Source organism: Rhodamnia argentea, chromosome 3 (genome assembly GCF_020921035.1).
Source record: "Rhodamnia argentea isolate NSW1041297 chromosome 3, ASM2092103v1, whole genome shotgun sequence".
Taxonomy (NCBI): Eukaryota; Viridiplantae; Streptophyta; class Magnoliopsida; order Myrtales; family Myrtaceae; genus Rhodamnia; species Rhodamnia argentea.
This window is the reverse complement of record NC_063152.1, coordinates 3,234,745-3,257,552: the sequence shown is the minus strand read 5'-3', so window position 1 is coordinate 3,257,552 and position 22,808 is coordinate 3,234,745. Positions and strand designations below refer to the sequence as shown.

The window sequence follows — 22,808 nt, the reverse complement described above, 5'->3', positions numbered from 1 at the left end:
GACCATAGCATTGATGTCCATTAGCAGACTTAAATTTAAATGAGAGAAGAGAGGAAGAAAGCAGGAGTTTGAAGTTTTTCAAAATTTTCATTGGGACGTAGCAAAGAACAATGATCCGAATCACACGCCCTTAGACAACGCAAAAGATTTTGGGAGAATAAAAATCCCAAAAAGGCTAAAAGTATAAGAAATTAAAATCATTGTGTTGGGTAAAAGTTTTTTGGACCTCGAAAGAGATGAGCATACCCACATGTTGAAATATACGCCGCTCGTAAAGCTAAGGGTTAATATCATAAAAAATCGTAAACCGACTCATTTGTCTTCCATTTCCTCTAAATTAATTTTTGTGTCGCAAAAAAAAAAAATTCAAACTAGTATACACGTGACAAATTTACCAAAATTTCAAAGCAAATTGGGGCAAAATTAGGAATTTTAGCGGATTTTTGAAAACTTGTTTGGGTTGGGTATACCAGCTTGCGGTTTTTTTTTGTTTTTGTTTTGTGATGTGAGCAATAAGAAAAAAAATAAAGTTAATACCACGAAAAACCCCAAACTAGTATACTTGTGATAAATTTACCCCAAATTATTTTTTTACCACAAAAAATTTTAAATTGGTACATTTGTGATAAATTTATCCCAAACTAGTACATCAGTAACAAAATTATGCTCCATTAGTTTTCGTTTAATCCAGTAGTCAAATTCCTAAATTGGATGACACATAGCAGTTGACGAGTATGCCGGTTTAGGGATTTTATCCGTTGTTTGTTACAAGTGTATCAATTGGAGATTTTTCGTGATATTAATCCAATTTAAGGAATGTTAAATTTATCACAGATGTACTAGTTTAGGATTTTTCGTGATAAAAAAAAATTAGTTTAGGATAAATTCATTACATACGTACCGATTTAGGATTTTTAATGGTCAAAAAAATAGCTTTGGGTAAATTTGTCATGAGTGTATCGGTTTGAGATTTTTTGTAGTATTAACCCGAAAAAATATTAATTGCAAAGTCGGATGGAGTAGGCTTCCACGTGTGTTCCAATTTACATAATTGCATGGCTTGAACGGAAAGTCCTTCATACGATTCGTAAACGCCCCGTGAAAGATACCAGAACGGGGAAATAACGCGGTCGTGTTGCTCGGTACCTCGTTTCCGTTTTCGACCTTTCGGTTCTGCTTCGGCTCTTGGATCGATTTCGAAATTCAACCTCTTTCTTATGAATCTTGAACAACGCATGCATATGCTGGACCCTCTTTTAATTTTGTTGCAAACAACTTGATTGTTTGTGATAATTTGATGTCAGGAATTGGGATCAGAAAGCGGAATGATAGGGCAATTTTCAGGGACGATGTGATCGTGAGAGTTATAGTTTAGGAAATAATCCGGGAAGAGATCTAAATTGAGAAAGGGATCTACTTAGTATTACTCCTAATCCTAGTCGTATATTTGCTTTCCTCTTCTTACAACATTAATCTGTTCGAAACCTAGTGAAGCTAGGATTAACGGAGGGACTGCTTAAATAGAAGATAAGAAGAGTTCACAAACCACAATCACCCTTCCAATTCCAATGGCCAACAGCTCTAGCCCTTCTCGAGAGCTGTACAATCTACCCTCCGACGAAGAATTCTTCGCTTCGCTGGTGCCGAGCTCGCTCGACGCTCCCGTGCCAGCTGCCACTCCCAATGGCGAGAGGGGTCGCGCTGGCCATGGGTCTAGCGAGGATGGTTTTGCAGTTAGATTGGACCCGGCTTGGTTTGAGCTCGATCTTAGCCTCTGGGACCTTCTTCAAGTCATCCGCACGGAGCATCGGAAGAGTCGCGGCAAAGAATGATTTTCGTGTGAAGTCTGAGATCACGAGAGATCTTGCGGTGTTTGAAATTCTTTTACCTGAACGTTGACATTACTTTGTTGATTCTAGTACCCTGACACAGTGCTACTGCGACTAACTCCGGAGTCGTAATGCTAAATTTGTGAGTCTTGAACCGAGAATCGAATCGAATCACGGAGTTCGGCGAAACGTACAATTTTTGTGCCACGCCCGTGAAAGTTAAAAGGATATTTCTAAGTGTAGGACAAGACTTCTATGTATGGAAAGATATTGCGGCCCGATGTTTTATTAAGCACGAGGATCGTGTTTTAAACATACGAAGTTCAGCCGTATTGCAAAGTATGAGGTTTTGTTTTTTTGTTAAAACTATAACGTACATTGTAAAGTACGACAGAACTCCATCACTTTCGGTTGAATCCGTTGATACATTCAATGGCGAATTAATTGCAAATCGATGTATATCGTCTTGATCTCGAATCGAAGTAAATCGTAAGGTAGGAATGGTGAATTGATTCTAGTAGCTATGGTTGGTTGCGCGTTCTGCAGTAATGTGCATAAGCGATTGGTCTAACTAGCTCCTCAGTCATAAATTTATCTTCCTATTTCAAAAGGACATACAATATTACCTGGCAAAACTCATGATGTAACCTCAGCTGAACAAGCTCTCATAGCTTGGGTCAAGCAATATGCTTTTTGGAGAAGGAACTCCTTTTCCACATACGGTCAACAAAAGAATAGGCAGTTTGCAACAAATTCACAGGCACGAATTGAAGCCGTTCGCCTTACGAATCGGGCTTCACAATGTACACCCGGTTTATCTCAGTTCACCTGGTTTGTTTCCGACTTAGTGATTGAAGAAAAGGGGGAGAAAAAAAAAACCACAGCTGAAAGCTGTTCATGCCAATCTTCTGTGTTTCCCCATTGGAAAAGGAAGGACTTGAAAAATCAGGCAAAGAAAGTCTGGCGTGCCATGCCCTATAGGGTCACGCTTCTAATAGATCGAGAAAGTCGGACACCTTGTTTGAGTAGTAATCCGGCTGAATATTGTTTGTCGGGTCTTGAAGAGCAGATAGAGTTGTCACGCCTGCAGAAGCAGAAGGAGAAATCAGGATATGCACTGAACATGAGTGTGTTTAGCAAGTTCATTGAAGACCGAAAACCACAAAAAAAGAAGAAGAGATTAGTGCTGCCTTTGACAAGAAAAGGGAGTTCTGGTAATAAGACTTTCCCGCCTCCAAAAGATGATGTCCTTACCCGAAAGAACAAGCAGAGTCTTGCAGCCAGCATTCTGCCCGAATAAGATATCGGTGTCCAATCGATCACCCACCATGCACATCCTGGAACAATCAATTTGGAACCTGCACTAGGAAAGACTTCGCATTCAACGTCTTAACGATTACTCACGCTCCGCTACCATTTCAAAAGTTCCTATACAATGGATAAAATTGAATTTGACATTCCATAACCTAGCATTAGCGGACTCCTTAGTTTGTACCGTTACAACATGCTTCACATATCTAAAATTATGTGGATAGGACAACAAGAAGAGATAAGGATCCAATCATGTGAAAGAAAGAAAAGAGTTCTGTCTGAGCATTTTTCCTTACTTCTTTAGTAAGAACTCCATCATGAAGGTTGATGGCTTCCCGACCACTATAGGCTCCTTCTGAGTTGAACCGCAGATGGCTGCAACCATACAACCCGCACCTGAAAGCCAAATATGAGTTAGCTCTCAATGTCCAGGATACTTTCCCGCCATCTATCAATAGCAAACAGAGATGAATACCAGGCCATTCTTGTAAGTCAGTCATGTGTCCTACTGCATCTCGATTCGTCGCAATAAAAAGGCATCCTGGATTCTCACGGATGCAGAGAGTTCCGTACCTACCATATGATTATCTATTACTTCAGAACAAAAGGGAAAACCAAGTACAAATTTGAAACTCAGAGCATCATGATATGTTTCAAAGATCACATTTCACTGCATCATGTGAATCAGGACAAGCTGTCCCAGCCTCTTTCTCGTCCAATTACGAGGATTACAAGATGGACAAAAACTGGTGTACGACAAAACCTGGGACACTTACAGTCAAACTTTCGAAATGACTTTCAGCAGGACTGAAAAAGAGTTCTGGAACACAGCCACTTTCCACCACATAAGGTCTTCACAATACATACGTCAACATAAACGACAGAAGCAATTCATCATATAGCTTCATTGGTATTGATTACAAATTACAATAAGAACTTTTCAGCATTTTCTGTTGCTAGTACTACAAACCCTGGAAAACTTTCGAGAAGTTTGAAAGACCAGTGCAGACAATGTGAAAGGTGACAAGAACAAAAGATTTAGAGTTTCTCACTGAAGCTTGTAGTAGTTGATGAAGGGGTCAAGCCCAACCACGACTGCTCCAACCTGAAAAAAGAAGTTGCATGCTCCTTAGAGCAGCAAACCCAAAAGAGAAAACATACAGAACCTGAATAGCTATTACACTCTTATCATGTTCAAAAAGGCAATTTGATGTCCACTCCGCTGTCTTTTTGCCATCTTCCTGCAAATGAAGTCGTCAACGTCGCTAGTTAGTATTGTGAGAGAGCCCTTTTTTCCCATTACTTTGCTATTTGATTTCTTGATGTATAAAAGCAATAACGGATAGTTCAGAAGCACATTCAGGTAATGACATGGTCTCCTTTTCACTGAAAACATCATCTAGTTGAAAAAAGTTCTCACCGGACCTCCAAGGCCAGTATATCCAGCAAGCTGGAGTTCCTCTATAATGCCTTCGCCACCGATCACATAAACCTGAACAGCATGTTATAAATTAACTGTTAGCACAACGGACGACTTGTATCAGGAGGACCGGAGCGAAATTCCTTCCTTTTCTTGTCAGTAAACAGAAGAGCAAGGCAAGATAGTGTTGACTGAAAACTTCCATTTTCCACAACACACACTGATGAACAGAATAGTTAACCCTTTGACATGACGTGGGATCAATAACATTGATCTTCTCATGTGATCAAGCTCTCCTAATGCCCCATATTCTCCTAAAAAACAGTATTTTTCTAGGACCAAGCTTCGGTCTGTTTGCTCCAAGCAACTTCCACAAAGTCACATTTCTTTGAAAAGTGCTTCCACTAAGTCACATTACTTTCGAAGAACCTTAAAGAATCAAGTGCGACGTCTTTGGTACTTCACTACTTCTTTTGGTATTGCCCTATAATTCACTATTCTCACTAACCATTGTCATTCTAAGATGTCTTTATGCCGCACCTGCATTCCGAATGCTTCATGTTAGGTCTATTTAGGCCAACATGCTCGATTAAAGATTGCAAAATTTCCTGCATCATCTAACTACTAGCAGTATCATGCATCCTATCAGGAGTGCAATCAAAAGTTTTCGAATTCTCTTCCCGACGTCGCTTCAACTGTTTCCTTCTAAACATTGAGCCCAGCGCTTCGAGATTAATACGCCTTAGTACAATGCATTGTGCTTTCAGAGAGGATAAGCACGCGACGACGCCACTCACCTTCTTGTCCTGAGGAAAATCATTGACCTTCAGATACATCGCGGCCGCGAACGAGGACGAGAAGATCTCATCCTGCGAGAAAGCCACTCCGGATTGCGCTCGCATTTGATCGAGAACCAACGGTAAAATGAACAAGAAGCAGAGGACAGCAATCGAAAGCGAACCTCGCTCACAGAAATCCCGAGAGAATGGAATTTCTTGGCGTTCTGCCTCCTCGACTTCGTCGAGTTGTTCGTCACGAAGACCAGCTTCTTCCCCTGAATTCCACACGTCGTCAACAATCTCGGATTCAGACAACAACAACACACGCACACCGGCACACCCTAATGACGGAATGAGACATGAAACAGACGAAACACGACGGTTACTTTGGATCGGAGCAAGTCCAGAGTCCGAGAAACGCCGTCGATGAGAGTGTCCCCCTTCCAGATGACACCTGATGACCACACAATCCGTCAGCCAATTCAAGAACCAAAAGGGTATCACGAACCGAGATGGGACGCGGACTCGAGAGAACCGTTGGAGCCGGACCGTCGCAATCGAAGAGGAAGGCGTCGACGGAATCGAAGACGCCGGGGAAGTTGCGAGGAGAGAGCAGCTGCATCGCTCCGGCCGTCGAGCTCTCGACTTCCATTTCTCTTTTCTCCTCCCTCGAGGTTCGGAAGTCGCAGAGAGCCTGAGAAGTCTCCGAATCAGCAGGAGGGGTCCGACAACGACGACACGTGGCGAAATTCGATACCCTGCTTGTGCGCGATATGTGGAGTGAGACCAAGGGGCATATTCTCGGTGTTTTGACGAGACTTAGGTTTATTTTGAGGAAAATAAATTATTTAAATTATATTTTATTATATGATTGAAAATGTGTTCGTTATAAATAATTATTTACATTTAAATATTTTTGTGCATGGTGAAAATATTTTTGTTCGTTTATTTTTCTTAAATAATAAAAGAGATCGTGTTTAGAAAAAGATTTTCCACATCGTTCATTTTTCGAGAAACAAACGAAGCCTTCAACTGACAAAATTTCCGTCAAACAAAATTCTCAAACTGATAGAGACAATTTTCCATGATTAATTTTCACCTCACAAAAAAAAAATTCTGAAACTGTGGCCCTCATCCAAATATGCCCTTCCTTAGCGCTTTGGAATATAACGAGGAGGATAGATTTTAGTTAGAGACAATTAAAAAAAGAAGCATTAAGCATATTGTATGGATGTCAATTCAGCCTTAATCCTCCTAGTTTAGCCAAATTAATCATAAATATTTTAACAATTTGTCAATTTTTATCAGATATCATCGACATGCACGCCTGTCGTGCCACATAGGACACATGGCGAAAGTACGATTGGTATTAGCGTGGACAATTACTGAAATTATTTTTTTATATTTTGTCCTTTTTATTTTTCATTATGGCCGATGAAAAATCGAGGCCCTCGCCGACCGCCTCGCCTACGGTCGATGAGGCCGTGAAGGCCCTAATGAGGACTTTGCCACCTATCTCGCCTAGATCTAGCAAGGACCTTGACCCTCGCCAACGGTCAACAAGGGATTGTAGGCCCTCGACAGACACAATAACAAAGAAAAAAATGGTAAAAAAAATTTATAAAAATTGTCAACGTCAACGACGGTCATGCTACGTATGATGGCTAACTCCATATCAACAATTTCGAGCCAAAAATGGCCGAACGGACTAAATTGATGAATTGTTAAAAGGTATTCAGGATTAAATTAGCCAAATAAAAATATTTAAGACGAATTGACATCCGTACAATAAGTTTATAACTTTTTTTAGTAATTTTCCATTTTAGTTAGGAGAACCAATTTGGAGCTTCTCGTGAGAAAAAATTAATTTGAGGTAAAGTGTATAATAAAAATACCAATTTAGGAATATTTTTTTCATAAAATGGAAAATAGTTTAATGATAGATGAATCATAGGATACTAGTATGACATTTTTAATAGCGTGCACTCTTTTTTTTTTGTTTTTGTGTGTGTTAGAGTCAAACGTCGTTAAAAGGCATCTCCAGACTCGCGGGCGGTGCAAAAGATGCGAAAGTCCTAGACCAAATTCATAGTTGAATTGAGAATCGCAATAGCCATAGTTGACCGATCACTGATGTCATGTCACCAATTTCAAAGATATAGTCATGTAGTATGATGTCCCTATTGTCTGTAGGAAATCATCAGTTATGAATACGATGTGCAGTCGAATCAGTTCAATCCAACTATAGAACTTAACCGATCTTTACCTAATGGGGGTACGGATTGGTTCGTGCGAGGACTAAATAGTTTCCCCGGTAAATTATTTGGGGCACCAACATTGACGGTTCGGTTTCCAATTTTATACCGTGACCCGTCAAGGTCGATTTTTAACTTCTTTTTCCTCTGTTACTATGTGTTGGAAACGAGTTTCAAACTTGGGAAAGTTAAAGAGTAAATAAATGCTTTAACCACGAGAAAATATTCAGTGGTTGCAAAGCGCCACGTCAATCTCTGAGGTGGAATAAAAAATAAATAAATATTTTCTTTTCTTTTGGACATGTGTAGTGCGTATATAGGACAGAGGGACCAAAGTGAAACGGGGAATGGGCGTTAGGCATTGATGAGCCTTTCGCAACGTCGGTACCTAATCGTGTTTCGACTCTTTGATTAAGTAGGTTCATTCCTACTTAAGCTTTCGAGTCCTGTCCCGTAGTCGTGTTAAGAGTATGAGTAATAAGGAGATTAAAAGACTATTATCCCCACTTAACAAGGCCAAGCATTATTAAACCATAAACAATGCACCTACACTTCTATTTGCATTGGTTATTCATCTCTCTTTTTTTACCCTCTTTATGTTCCATAAATTTTGGACGGTTGTAGTTTCATTCTACCTCTGCCGACACGTGTCAATCTATCATTGGGCACAAGTATGGCAAACAAAAAAAACGTGTGGTGCAATTGACGTGACGCTTTGCAACCACCAAATATTTTCTACCTTAACCACCACGCTACAAATTGTTTACATCGTTTATTTCCCTAAATTATAATGTTTATTGAAATATACGCCCAATTTCTTGACCGACCCTAGAATCGGTTCGGTTCCAAGTTTCGAAAATTCTGACTCTGATGAAGTTAAAAGATCGAGAATCCGAAACCTACCCGTCTTAAAACCAATCATCCCTCGTAACGAAACTTAAATTCGCGACAATATTAACGGACGAGATGCTTTAGTTTCGTAAACAGTAAATTAGCTTTTCATCCTTTCTCCAGCTTAGTTCTGTATCATACGATACGGCCCACGAAAGTAGGCCCAACACGAGGGCCCTTTGCTATGAGGCCTATTACGGGCCCCAATATCCAACGGCTTCTTCGTTTGCGAGCTCCTGATGAGCAGAGGTGATCCTGGCCAGGCTTGCCGGAGCCGAATCGACCCGACCCAGCCCCGACTGGATGTGGGCAAGTTTAATTCCTCCTCGGGCCCGACCCGCCCATTTAGATCATTTCAATTTTAAGGTGGAGTTTTAAACGAGACGACGAGAATCTATATTCCCGTTCCGAACCCCGCAAGGCAATGTTGAATTGGTGTCGTAATCCTTTTAGCTAGAGAATCACGTGCCTGGATTTTTTCATTCCGGATCAGAAGTCACGTGCTTGGATTGAAGAGTGTGAAACCAACCCGGAAATATATGAGTTGTACTTGCCTTATAACCCACGTGGTTTGTGTCGGAACCGGAAGACAACATGTATATATAGAATTGAAATGTCCAACGGCACCGTTTTGACAATCGAAATGTCCAACTAATTAGAAGAGGTTATCCGTAAGAAGGAAACACAAGCGAGCGATGGCGGATTTGTTTCGTGTTAGAAGTTCCCTCGATCGAGCTATCTCGAGGCACTCGAAGCTTAATTGATCAAAGGTCCGGTGTTCGAATTCCGACCGTTCGAGAATATGTCGTTGCCCAAATCAAACCGAGGCTCGAATCATCAAAGCATCCGAAAGGCTTTAACTGGAATCCACTTAACTGGATCGAGTGGATAGAGATTTACGTAGTCAAGTTTTCAAAGCTTTGTTAAATTGTAACGACATACCGCGTTCATATTTTCTTTCCTTAGAGAAATATAAAAAGATGGGAAGAAATATTGATAAAATCGGTAATTCAATCAAATTACTTATCGAATCATTGATTCTAGTGTAACAAGAGTGAATGTACGGAACATGCGGACCAAAACTTACCCAACAGGGAATTTCACTATGAACAATCTAATCTATTTCTCAATTCAACAAAAGCAAGAGTTGGATAGGGCTCCAAACACTGTTTTTTTTTTCCTAGTAGTCCATTGTCGGCACTTGGGGCGAGCAAAAGAACAAGATTGAACCTGCCAATTCTAGGTAGTTCTTGCTAGAATCGGTTTAGTTCTTGATTCCTAAATATTGGGCCCGGGGAGCATCGGTTTGGTTCCCGATTTCACGTGTGGATCCATCCATCCATCCGGACCACCTGGACCGGATCGATATTTGTAATATATTCTTATTATTAGAACACTAAAAATACTATTTGCTAATTGCAAAAGTGAAAACCCCAATTGCCTCTTTCTTATTTCTTCACGCGCGCGCGCACACACTCTCTCTATAGCCTCATGACGCTAACTCTCGGATTCTTAGTTGTGCCTTTCGCGGCCTCGCTCATGACGTTCACGGCTGCCTCTCGCTCGGGATCACGGTCTTGTACTTTGCAGCTCGATAGCTTCAAAGCTCCACACTTGGTTGGTTTATCTAAAACCTCGCCACCAACATTTTATGCATGGACGAAATCTGTTGTCTCGACCGACGCATTGATTTTATTGCCGCTACATTCTCGAGGCCGCAGTGGAGTTCAAGGATAGCCCGACACATAGGCTCGAGACAGAAGCGTAAATCAACGCAACAAAGCCGTATCCGGTGTTTAATCCACCACGGGAACCGCACCGAACCTATCGGTCCGGTTCCAGAGTGACCTCGGGACCAGATGGGCCGGTTCTCGATTTTATAAATTGGAAATCGTGCCGTCTAGTCCGATTCTTGATTTCAGGATGGGAAATGGCTCGCTCTCGACATCAGGTTGGATCGTTGTAGGAATTACTATGCTCTAAAAGTCAAGTATCATGGATTTCAATCCGACTTTGCTCGAAACGCTCGATAAGTCTAATAAGTCAGAGCTCGAGGCAGACATCACATCCTGCCAAACAAACTACGGCGAAGAAAACGATGTGAAACCAATCAGGCATTTGCTCATCTGGACTTGTATGTTCTCATCCGACGGCTAGTAGTGCTCCCTTACCCATCACTCCTCAGTCATCCAAAATTGACTATAATAAATAATTCCTTAAATATTATTAAAATAGTCTTTTCCTTTTTCCAAATTCAAGAATGGATGGCCGCCTGAATTACTCCATTAAAAAATATGAAAAAAAAGGCTAAAATCTGGTAAATCTCACACCTACCCTCGACAGTTGTTAAATTACGAAATCGGTGCAGCCCGCCAAAGTTGGTGGGATTTACGGGGTCGGAACTTGACCCTGGGAGTCTGATCGCCAGATCGGACGGCTCGTGATTCGGTGCTCGGAGGATCGGACGCTCGAGATTCGCTACTGAAGACGTGGGGGGCTCAGTTTTTTGACAGGTGAATTTAGTTTTCATTTATTTTCACGAGAAGAGGAAGGAGGGGGCCCACCAACAGAAAAAAAGGGAGGAAAAATTGAGAATGAAGGAGGGAAAAGATATTCCGCGATGTCTTTTCGGTCAACCCCGAACTTCGCACGTGCGAAGCGTGGTTTTTGCAGCTTTGGTCCGAAAATGACATGATGACGTCACTTTTAGCCCCACTTCCTCGCACTCGAGAACTATACGGAATTTTTTTTTTAAATAGGCCTATTTGCCCAAATAAATATGTTTTGTCCGCCATTTTTCTTCGTGAATGTTGAATATGTATGCAAGCTCACTACCCGCTTTGTTACTCAGGATGACTTATTTAGACCGATTTTAACATACCTAATATCATTCTTTTTTTATATACTAAATCATTTTCGACGTTATCAAAGTTATTACCGAGAGCTCATCAATGCCTCTAAATTATCCGTTAGGATTTTGACTAATTTTACGAAACATCGAGACATCAGATTTTCTTTTTCACGGCATGCCCCTAATTCAAGCTACCCTTACTTAATTCAAGCACAGTCTAGGAAAAAAAAAAGCATATGCATCCATCGGGTACGATTTGTCGGAGCCAAATTATCCGACGGATATGATCTTTGAGAGTTTTAGGACTATCGCATGATCAGCCCCATCGATTCGTTCGATATTTTTTATTTGCGGCTATATTGCAATATGCTTCTAGAGACGTGGTTCGGCCATTCGTGTATTGAAGTCCGATCGAGAAATTGTGGAATGTCGCTATTATTGGGCTAATTTCCTTACAAAAAAAAGTCATCAACTTTAGATCCAACTTTCAATTCTATCATGAATTTTTTTTTTCATCTCCTAAAAAATCCACAACTTTCAATGTAGCCCCAAATCCGATCATATGTCCAGAAACTCGCCACTAATTTCTTTCGTATCGTCAACAAAAGGACGTTGCTATCGTTCCTTACGGGGTGAGGATGTTGATGAAAAAGTGGATTCTGAGAACGAACTCCCAACCGGTTCCGATATCGATGATTTTAAGAAAGCAATGACGATTTTTTTGACATACGGGTGGATTGGGGACTAGATTGAAAATTGATGATATTTTACGAGACAAAAAAAAGATTTCGGGTAGAATTGACATTGAGTGTTACGTTAAAGATTTTTAGAGAATTAGGCCCCCACATTTATCAGGAGCTTGTCTTGCTGTCCGTTTCGAAAGAAAAAGCCGGAAACAACTGTTTGCATCGACAGTTGTTATCCACCAATCTTTATTAGTCATGCTGATGATCTAATTATACTAATCTCCCCCCTTTTAAAGGAAAGGACAACATGTTGATCGCTTAATTAAATTTTTAGTTGCGGTAGGAGGGTTTATTGATGTAACACTCGTACGCCAACCGCATCCAATAATTTCTCCGTTTGAAGGCAGGTTGGTCCATTTCTGAGCTCAGGTAGATTTTTTAAAAAAATTCAAAAAAAAAAGGAAAAAAGAAATTCTTAGTCCAGGGAGCAATCACGTAAAGCCACGTGTCGCGAATACGAAGCCCGCCCGCTGATCCGGTCCTGAAGAGCCGGAAGCCGGAAACTCATAGACCCCGATTTCCCCTCGAAATTACGACACTGCCACTGCTCTTGAAAAAAAAACAATTGTCGACGTATGTTATCCGATGTTTTTACAATTTTGGGGCCGACATATTCGATTTTATGTGTGGGTTATGCGAAATGTATGCTTCTCCACAAAGAGAGGAGAATATGTTTTCTCGTGGAATTATTCCTTGCATTCCCCCCTCGCTTTTATCGGAATTTTTTTTCTTTTTTTTGGGGGAGAAGAATCATTGTTTGACATTTGAGGAACAAAGAGCAAAAGGCGGTTCTCATTTCACAAAAGACGAAAGCCAAAAAGGCGACTCTTTAAAGGCCAACGTCGCAATCACTTTAAATTACTAAGCTTATTTTGGCACGTCGATGGTGGCGGGCAGATACCATGCCTTGAGGGTGAGCAATCGGACCGATTCCATTCGGAAACCGATTCAAACCGGCTTTACCCGACCGGTTACTGGTCGGTTCACACGGGGATCGGGTAGGTTTCCGGGTAAAAATATGGAAAATTCAACCTTGACCAAATCAAACCTCAGTTGACCCTTAATCCATGCCGAAGGGAACCGGTTCTTTCCCCGATTCCAAAAATCAAGAAGAATCTGACAAGGTAAGTTCTAGCTTCTTGATATGGAACCTGCTCACCCAAAAATTGATCACATCTACTATGCTATCAAAGTGTAAACCATCGTAAATCAATTTACTTGACATAGTTCAATATAAAAGGATTATAGATTATGACAATTCACGTTCATTTACTATAAAGCAAACAGATAGACAAATGAGTCGATCATTCGCAATTTACAAAACGTTGCATTAAAATACAATGAAACCGAACCGATTCACGATTGTATACAATGTTAATAAACGAGGGTCAAGGGACATGGGGCAACATAGAACAACAGACTGTATCATTTGTTTTCCTTCGAAAAATTGGGCTAATGCAGAGAAAATTCGCTAAAAAACGTCTTTATCCCTTTTTAATTCCCTAATTTGATTCGTGACATTTTGTTATGAATGATTTGAGCAGCAAACTTATGTTGACTCATGCTCTCACACCCGCTTGAGATAACTCCTCTTTTTTTTTTTTTTTTTTTGGTGGTCACAAACTCAGATGATAGCTCCTCTCACTAACCCTAAAAAAAAATCTGGTCAATCTTCATAGTCACATTGTAAATGCCACTCAGTCAATTTCAAAGGTCAAAGAGTGACAATTCAAGATTTGCCATGCAAGAAGCCAATGAGCAACAAAAAGACTGGTCAAAGGTTGCCTACCAACACACCTCCTCCAAAACAGCAGCGTCCCGTTTTAAAACTTGGTGGTCTAAACTTCCTTTTGACCCAAATTTATGACGTTACAAATGAAAAAGAAGGATCCTAGGAAGGAATCGCGCATTAAGTTAAGTTGATATTGATTTAGTAATTACGTAGGTTAAAGTTACAAAAGTGACTTGCCAACTTTCTTTCCTAGCCCAACAACTATTTATTGCGAATGCACCCGTTAACGAGATTGTGGCCTCATCTAAAGCTTCACCCGACCTAAGCCTCCTCGGAGTACATTGATTCGATTCTCCAAAGAGTTGAGCTGTTGTTACGTCCCGTCCTCTTAAAGTTTAGATTCTCATGTAATAGAATTCTGAGCGAGGTTCGAGCTATTGCAAATCGCCTTTTTTCCCGTTCCGTTCAGCGGATATGCCGTTTCGATGTTTTCACCTAGCTCCTTTCTAAATCAAGCCACAATTAGCCCGCAATTAAAAAAAAAAAAAGAGATCTCTACCAACGCAAGTTGATCAAGTCTCAACTAATCTCAAATCATACTGCCCTTTTTCATTTTTAGGCATCACTATCATATTATATGTTGGAAGTGTCCGGTTACTTTTGGGGAAAGCGGCCACTTCTTGATGAACTTTAAGCGGAATGATACAAATCAGCCTCTCAACACACACACACACAAATATTAATATGCTGATTAAAGGTCAGATCTACTTTATTGGAATCCGTCGAGCATGGAGAAAGTGCTTCAAAAAAAAAAAAAAGGAAATCTCAGATCTATTTCAATTGTTTAATCTCGCGTGCAATTACAAATATTCTATAGTTGGTTACGAGATTGATTTGTTAAACGGCCTGACAAACCGTGACGGGCATTTCAGTAAACGGATCAGGTTCAAACGTTCAAATGCTCGAAAATATATTTTTTAAGAATTGACTATTAATGTCTTGACATTATATTTGTCTGGATAAATATCTCGAATAACTCCAAATCGGTACACTTGTGATAAATTGAACTAAAATTACAATAAATAAAAAAATTGGTATGCCTGTGACAAATTTATCCTCCGTTAGTTTCCGTTAAATGTTATCGTCGATTTGCTAAGTTTGATGACACGTGACAATTGACGGATATACCGGTTTGGAGTCTTATCCTCCGTTTATCAAAGGTGTACCGGTTTGAAATTTTTTGTAGAATTAACTCAATTTAACGACATCTAACAGAGGATAAATTTCTAACATGTGTACCGATTTGGGATTTTTTACGGTCAAAAAATCAGTTCGGGATAAATTTATCATAAGTATATCGGTTTGAGATTTTTCGTGATATTGATCATATTTATTTCAATCATGGAAAATCAGCAGAAATCGACAATTTTGGGAGATAAAAATTAATCACTCACATGGGGCCAATCACGCTCCAATACGCACAAGCAATCAGGACAAAAAACCGCATATTATGAACGTGGAAGGGGGAGAGAGAGAGAGAGAGAACCAGTGGCAGCCCCGTAATTTAGCGGAAATCCCTGCCTTGTTTCTCGGGATAGATTTGAGGACTGTTGGACATTTGGGGAGGAGCTCTCTCCTGTACAAAAGCCCGGGCCGAGCAAGCGACGACACTTGAGCTCGTTCCCTCTCTCTCTCTCTCTCTCTCTCTCTCTCTCTGATTGCTTCGCTCTGTTTGAGGCTTCTTCGGTGCCGGAGAGCGAGAGCGAGAGGCAGAGAGCTCGGTTCCTCGCGTCAATGGCGGATCTGAAGGCCAAGTTCTTGCAAGTGTACGCGGTCCTGAAATCGGAGCTGCTGGAGGATCCGGCGTTCGAGTTCGCCGACGATTCGCTTCAGTGGGTCGACCGGGTGCGTCTCAAAATCCCAACTTGCCCGAGTTTCCTTTCTGTTGCTTGTCGAGGGTGCGTAATTGGTAAATCTTATAACCGTGTTTGCTTAGTTCTTGTTGTTGCTGATGGTGACCGGATCGTCAGTTACTTTGGTGTGGATCGGTTGCCGTGGTAATGCCGTGCTCTTTTGCGATGCTCGATCCTAGTTTGTCAGACACGAGACTTGTTCTTCGCCTGGATGTGTATTATGGGTAGCATCCGAACTAAAAAAGCGGTGGTGAGAAGGATTTAGATATGAATCCGATTCAGCTGAGCCTCAAGGAGCTGAATTAGTGTTCGCATCTTGAGCTGTGTTGGTGGGGATGGGGGGACTTGGATCTGTGACCCCCACGTTAACTAAAGATGAATGGTTTATCGATAGAAAGATGACGTTTATATGTATAACTTTCGACAATATGAAAGCGGAGGATTGTGTGGTTTTACAGATTGGGTCCTTCAACTGATTTAATGAGCTAAAGGCTGAACTAATCAGCGGAAACTATGCCCTTTTTTTAAAGCTGTGCTGTTTCTGGCATCGTTTCATTTCTGCAAGAGTATGTCTGACTTCTTCCTTGTGTCTTCAATCTAAAGTTACAAGGATAATTTTACAAGCCATCGTGTTGATCATGTGTCGATATCAGGATAGAAAAAGGTCTCTTGTGCGCAGATGTTCTCATTGCAAGTGCAAATGTAAGGATGTGTTGTTTGTTGATTTTGTGGAGTAGATTAATTCACTACCTTTTACTTATCCAAAATCAAAACTGCTAACTTCCTCTCTCTCGATGAAGTGTTATATTAGGCAATATATGTACATTTCTAATAACTTGCTATAGGTTTTCAGTCAGGGATCTTAGGAACATATTGGTAATGTAACCATGCTTTGTCACCCAACTCAAACCCATTTAAGAGGATCTAATCTCATGTATGGTTTTTATAGAAAGTATTTGATGAAGCTTCATGTACTTGAATTTTCTCACTCATCATGGTGCAATAGATTCAGATACAAGCATTCTGGTAAATTGTGTCCAATTTTAAAAATTTAATCAGGTGCATCGCCATGTTGCTTCTCTGGCAGTTTGCAACAACCCAGGCACCCTCCTATTCAAACCTTGTCATGAACTAAGCAAACGGATGTGTATGATTATCTTCTGATCTGGAACCTGGATAGCTATTTTTTTTTTTCCCTTTTTCGGGCTATTAGAATGTCTTGTTAATTTCAAAGAAGAAGCTCATAATAATGTGCTGACTAAAGGTCCAACCACAAATATTTGTGCAAATAATTTCTTTCTTTCTATTTCACTCTATAAGATTGGATTGAGATCATGTTATTTGCCTTTCTTTTCCCAACTTAAGTTTTTCTTTCTGTGCTTGTCATTTCAGATGCTGGACTACAACGTGCCTGGAGGTGAGCAAATATCATTCACTGTTTGACTGCAATGATATTTATCATCGGTCAAATATTTTCTAGTACTGGCTTCATGGATTGTGTTGGTGTCCAGAATATCCTGTTGACGGGGATTTTTTTCTGACATGTAACTGGTTTCTTTCAGGTAAATTGAACAGGGGCCTCTCTGTAATTGATAGCTACAAATTGTTAAAAGAAGGGAAGGAATTGACTGAGGAAGAAATTTTTCTCGCAAGTGCTCTGGGTTGGTGTATTGAATGGGTATGGCCATAGTAATTTTTTTTTTTTTTTTTGCATTCCGATTCTATACATCCTTCCAAGTTGTTCCAGTTTCACAGCACCTAGCACAGGCACCATATTCATGATTTGTCCACAAGGTCTATTGACTGCCTAGTAAAACTCCAATTTGATATCTCTGTGATTATCATGTACAGCTTCAGGCATACTTTCTTGTTCTTGATGACATCATGGACAGCTCTCATACCCGACGTGGACAACCTTGCTGGTTTAGATTGCCCAAGGTTGGTCTTAACAGATTTCCTGGACTGAACATTATGGTTACCGCTGTAGATAATGCAGTTAACTTGTTAGGAAATTTACTGTAGGTTGGATTGATCGCAGTAAATGACGGGGTTCTACTGCGCAATCATATTCCTCGAATCCTTAAGAATCACTTCCGTGGGAAGCCTTACTACGTAGATCTGCTGGATTTGTTCAATGAGGTACCATTTTACTCCTTCAGTTACGTTGGATGAGATACTTGGATAGCAGAGATTTGGTAAACTCATCTGTGATTTTTATTTTTATAACCAGGTGGAGTTTCAGACAGCATCAGGCCAAATGATAGACCTGATTACCACTCTCCAGGGAGAAAAGGATTTATCTAAATACACATTATCACTGTGAGTGAACCATTTTTCAATAATTCAAACACATCGAGAAGATAATGGAGCTGTTTTCTTCACGGAAGAAAAAAATCTGATAATGTAGGGAATTTGGCATTTCTTTTCCAAGATTAATATAGCATTTAAATTGTTTGACTGGAGATAAATAGAGGGTCTGTTCAAGATGCTTCTGTTTTTCTGGCCTATAATCAAGAACTCATGGATAGGATGAACATCCAATGATGCCTTTGGATTTATAATTAGTGGACTAAACCTATGTACTGCATGCTGTAGGCTCATCCTTCTCTGATACACACGGTTTAAGATGATATTTACTCGGGAATGTCTCTCTAATATTACAAAATGCATGTTCTTCTCTCTTTTTTCTCTTTAATTTCTTCTCTGCAGCCCTTCACCATCCGTGCAGTCTTTGCTTTGTTGTTTCTTTTCTGATGTATATATTTTTGTGTTGTGCAGCCATCGGCGTATTGTTCAGTACAAGACTGCCTATTATTCATTCTATCTTCCAGTGAGTAAAAAAGCCTTCTTACGGTTGATTTCTTATGGCCTTGGCTATGTTTTCTGTCTGATACTTTAAGCAAGCATTGAACATTGATGTGTTGCCCTGATGGCCAGATTTTTCTTTTCCTTAAACTGCCCTGTTTGAGTTTTTTCTTATTTGGGGACATCTTGTCTCTCGAGTCTTCTTTGTTAAATCACCTTTTGTTCCTGCCAAATTCCTTAGGTTGCCTGTGCATTGCTGATGGCTGGTGAGGACTTGGAGAAGCATGTTGATGTAAAGCACGTTCTTGTTGAGATGGGGACTTACTTCCAAGTCCAGGTAATTTCTTTTTAATATGCTTAAAAATTTCCATTCACCCTTCTCAGTAAAGGTAGATCGTGAGGGCAAGTCAGAAGAGGAGAGCACTCATCTTGAGGTGGGCTTACTGGAACCCTACAATAAGTCTGTTGGAATTGGCTCTGTATCTATGCTATACGGACTCGAATTGTGGACCTTCTAGTTAAAACGGAGAAGAAGCAATGACGGTATCTAGAGAATAAGCATCGGCAGATTACCATTTAAAACATAAAATTTCTCCGCTTATTCCTTCTAGTCTATCCCGTAGAGGTATCCAAATTGGATCGGTGATCGATTTCTAGGTTTCGTCATAAACCTAATTGGTTACTTCCTTCCTTTCGGGAAGGGAAGATTAGGAAAATCCTATTGATTGCAGCTTTCTCTAGGAAACTTTTCTTTATCTAAATGGGATTGCTTATAAAAGTGGTATGTATAACATTGAAGCTCCTCCTTTTCATGATAAATAATCCACTTGCCCTGAAATGACCGACATCCGTTACGGTTGTTGTTCGATTCAAAAAATCTCCGTGATGTGGATCTAGAGGAAGTTCTTGAGTTAGCTTCTTCTGTCGGTGAAACATGTGATGGAACCACGATCGGAACTCTACAATTGCAGTCTGTTTTTCTGACTCTTGTATGATTAAATTACCTCTCCAACGGGGTGCTAGGTAGTCTTTTAACAAATGTTCTTTCTATTCAAAGTATCGTGTCTTTATTGATGATTATTATTTTTGCTATTGTAGGATGATTATTTGGATTGCTTCGGTAATCCCGAGACTATTGGTAAGGTGAGTTCCATAGTTACGGGTATCTGATCTCTCATGATGCAAATGGATTAAGGTTGTTTCTCATTCTTTTGTTCATGGGTTTACCATTTACTTCTCTGGTTACAGATCGGAACGGACATAGAAGATTTTAAGTGCTCATGGCTGGTTGTTAAAGCGCTCGAAATCTGCAACGGGGAGCAGAAGAAAGTGTTGGAAGTAAGATCAGAGATCCAACTTATTTGATTTTTTCTTTTCAGCCTGCAAACTTTTCTCTTATTGTTGTTCGATGATGAACAGGAGAACTATGGGAAACCAGATCCATCAAATGTCGCGAAAGTAAAAGCCCTCTACCACGAGATCAATCTTCAGGTTTTCTTCTTATTTACTTTTTTTCATTTTAATTGGTATAACAAGCATGGACCAACTCATTGCTGTCATATGAGAAACTGTCAGCCTTTTCTCTTTCCTATGCTTCTCTGATATTTGTGCAAAGATATGCCTTACTGTATCTGTGTGATCTCCTTCCTGTTCTCTTAATTCTTTCGGAACTTCTCTTTGATTTCTTTCTACTCCTACCTGCCATGCCAATTCAATAGGGGGTCTTCGCGGAGTATGAGAGCAAAAGTTATGAAAAGCTGACGACCGCCATTGAAGCACATCCGAGCAAAGCAGTGCAAGCAGTGCTCAAGTCTTTCTTGGGTAAAATCTACAAGAGGCAGAAATAGAGAAATCCTTTTCAGGCTATCAAATATAAGTCTGACGTTGCTAGCATTCTCCTACTCCAAGTCGACTGGGAATTTTAGTTTGTGTTATTGTAATTGTGAGAAGACACGTCTTCCTGTATCCCATTCTTGTAACACTTTCACGATGATGAACCTTTGGCATTTAAATAAAAATCCTGAGTTTTGATTGTAATTGTTGCTCGCAAGCGAACATGGAATTTGAGCCTTGGATGTTATGACTCTCTTTGGCAGTTACAAAGGAAGATATTGAGAGTCCAAGACATAGTCGTAAGTACAAAAAAGCTGTACATTTATAGGCCTTTGTCATACCCAAGAGCAGGCCAAGGGCAGCGATGTCGATCTCGAACGAAACCAGAAACCTTCAGCACGCTCGGAGTCTCGACTCGGTAAATCTTCCCTCCTCTCCGGCACCGAATTTCGGACATTCCGGGATCTTGCAAAGGGTTTTCTTATTGCATGAATCAGCCGAACATGCTTCAAAAAGTTGAAACCAAAAGACAGATTGTTCGTCTGGCTTTGGATGATCAGGCAAAGGGAAAAGCAAACGACTAACTTTCCGAATCGACAGGCAAGAAAAGAGGGGGAAAGAGAAGCGGAACCCAACTTTTTTAATTACTAAAGGTGCTGCCTTTCCAATGGAAAAGTGAGCATCAATCTGCATCAACGTCTTAGGCTTGAACTCAATTATTCCATCGCTTAATTACTCTACACGGACAGTGACGCCTAACGACCTCGACTTGCATTAGCATGACTGGCCCGGCAACGTCGTATGATAGATCATCTACCTCGAACTCGTCATTTAAAATGGTTATCGTTTCTTTCTGTCGTTTTGTTATGAGGCCATAACTTTCCACGTGCATTGATCATTACTAGCAATTTCTCCTGGATTTATCGGTCTTAAGTAGGACAACGGTATACTTTGATATTATTGGTTACTCTGTCTCGTCCTCTTTGAAAAAGTTAATTCGATGGATGGGATCTTTACCGATTAGCCAATTTCTATAAGCTAGAGTAGATCCGACCCCGTGCATTTGTAACGGTCGCAACGGTATGTTTTCCGGAGTCCCTAAGCTTGAAGATTGGTGATCATCTCATAGTCACCCACATTAGAGGGAAGCATCCGATTTCCATTCTATCAAAAGTACGCTTATCCAAATTTATTGTCATATCATATTGCTTTGAGTTTTGAGAAAGTATTAATATTATGAAAAATTCCAAATTGATACACATGTGATAAATTTATTTAAAAATTAATTTTTTGACTATACAAACTTGTATACTTGTGATCAATATACTCTCCGTTAGTTTTCCTTAAATTGGATTAATATCACGAAATCTCTCAAACTGTTATACTTGTGACAGATAGAGAGTATAAATCTTACACTAATGCATCTTATAATTGTCACGTATCATACAATTTAACAATTTGATGCTAGAATTTAACGAACCGTTGTAATGACTTTTCGCCATATCAGCTTCCTCGAGAAAAGGGCCTGAGGCAGATGATGATGGGAAGGTTCCGAGCAACTTGGGACAACCGTTGTAATGACTTTTTATCACAAAGTGGGGTTGCCTTCCATTCCATTATGAATCATGTCTCCACTTGATGGCGGTGGTCCTCATCTGTCCTGTCCTGTGGTTGGATCCCGTGGCGTATGTTATGCTTCTGTTGACTTGACTCAAAAAGATAAGAAGCCCTTGAGAGCCCATATTCCATTTCCAGAGTTCTGTTGACTTGGCCAATGCGCTGTTGGTTTGATTTCTACTCTTTGATTTTATTTTCCAAAGCACTTTGCAGCTCTCTAAATTTTGCCATTTTCGCATCGAGTATATATCATAATCGTGCTCCCGTAGTTCGTGCCGATCGGCATTGTGGCTCGGGGCAATTGGTACTAAGCAAAAGCCAAAATGCGGAACGACAGCGAAAACTCGCTATCCGGATGAAGCATTTCATGTCATGTACGTATTCCAATTTCCTTTTCACTGCATTATTCGCGTTTTGCCTTGTGTCATGAGTCTCGTGACTAAGATAAGGACTTTCGTGGTCACGGATAGCTTGTGTGGTGTATGGAGTTGTGGAACTAATGGCTTGTCTTTTTTTTTACATAAATCATTCTCAAGAGCGTAGTGCTAGAATATATATTTGTATGGGCTTTATTAGTTGTTATTGTAATTATTAATTGGTCTAATAAAGAAAAGATATACAGTTTCCTATTTAGTCTAATATAGAGCTGGATAGTGTGGGCTGAGATAAGCCTCATCTATAATAAGGGGATAGGTTCAAATATCTATAAATAGAGCTCAAATTCCTCATCTAAACCTTAATGTCCACATACCTCACTTAAAGAGTTGTCGGAAGCGATGCCCGAAGGGTTGTCTCATTGAAGCCAGTGCATAAAGGGGGTTCACAG

At 40.3% G+C, this 22,808-nt stretch overlaps 2 protein-coding genes across 2 annotated transcripts; one reads left to right on the top strand and one right to left on the bottom strand.

Annotated features, from left to right (window-relative positions):
- Nucleotides 1–2,370: 2,370 nt before the first annotated feature.
- Nucleotides 2,371–6,103, bottom strand: LOC115726937 (phosphoglycolate phosphatase 2). Its single transcript, XM_030657031.2, has 11 exons — nt 5,889–6,103; nt 5,726–5,793; nt 5,522–5,614; nt 5,358–5,429; nt 4,561–4,632; nt 4,322–4,381; nt 4,193–4,245; nt 3,616–3,713; nt 3,437–3,536; nt 3,084–3,187; nt 2,371–2,913 (listed from the first exon to the last, which is right to left on the bottom strand). Exons 1-11 carry the CDS (start codon nt 5,989–5,991, stop codon nt 2,813–2,815), a joined length of 924 nt encoding a protein of 307 aa, XP_030512891.1. The 5' UTR covers nt 5,992–6,103; the 3' UTR covers nt 2,371–2,812.
- Nucleotides 6,104–15,482: 9,379 nt separating this feature from the next.
- On the top strand, nt 15,483–20,569 carry LOC115726935 (farnesyl pyrophosphate synthase 1). Its single transcript, XM_030657025.2, has 12 exons — nt 15,483–15,719; nt 17,120–17,144; nt 17,290–17,405; nt 17,579–17,665; nt 17,750–17,866; nt 17,958–18,046; nt 18,506–18,557; nt 18,774–18,869; nt 19,631–19,675; nt 19,781–19,870; nt 19,952–20,023; nt 20,251–20,569. Exons 1-12 carry the CDS (start codon nt 15,609–15,611, stop codon nt 20,377–20,379), a joined length of 1,029 nt encoding a protein of 342 aa, XP_030512885.1. The 5' UTR covers nt 15,483–15,608; the 3' UTR covers nt 20,380–20,569.
- Nucleotides 20,570–22,808: the final 2,239 nt, after the last annotated feature.

What these genes read in the sequence shown, in the direction of transcription:
- LOC115726937 (XM_030657031.2), bottom strand. Translation starts at nt 5,991, where the DNA reads ATGGAAGTCGAGAGCTCGACGGCCGGAGCGATGCAGCTGCTCTCTCCT. An exon ending in TGGACTTGCTCCGATCCAAA is followed by an intron (nt 5,615 to 5,725) that starts GTAACCGTCGTG and finishes TGTGGAATTCAG; the next exon opens with GGGAAGAAGCTGGTCTTCGT. An exon ending in TGACTTACAAGAATGGCCTG is followed by an intron (nt 3,537 to 3,615) that starts GTATTCATCTCT and finishes TTTGGCTTTCAG; the next exon opens with GTGCGGGTTGTATGGTTGCA.
- LOC115726935 (XM_030657025.2), top strand. Translation starts at nt 15,609, where the DNA reads ATGGCGGATCTGAAGGCCAAGTTCTTGCAAGTGTACGCGGTCCTGAAA. An exon ending in CGCTTCAGTGGGTCGACCGG is followed by an intron (nt 15,720 to 17,119) that starts GTGCGTCTCAAA and finishes TTGTCATTTCAG; the next exon opens with ATGCTGGACTACAACGTGCC. An exon ending in GGACTACAACGTGCCTGGAG is followed by an intron (nt 17,145 to 17,289) that starts GTGAGCAAATAT and finishes GGTTTCTTTCAG; the next exon opens with GTAAATTGAACAGGGGCCTC.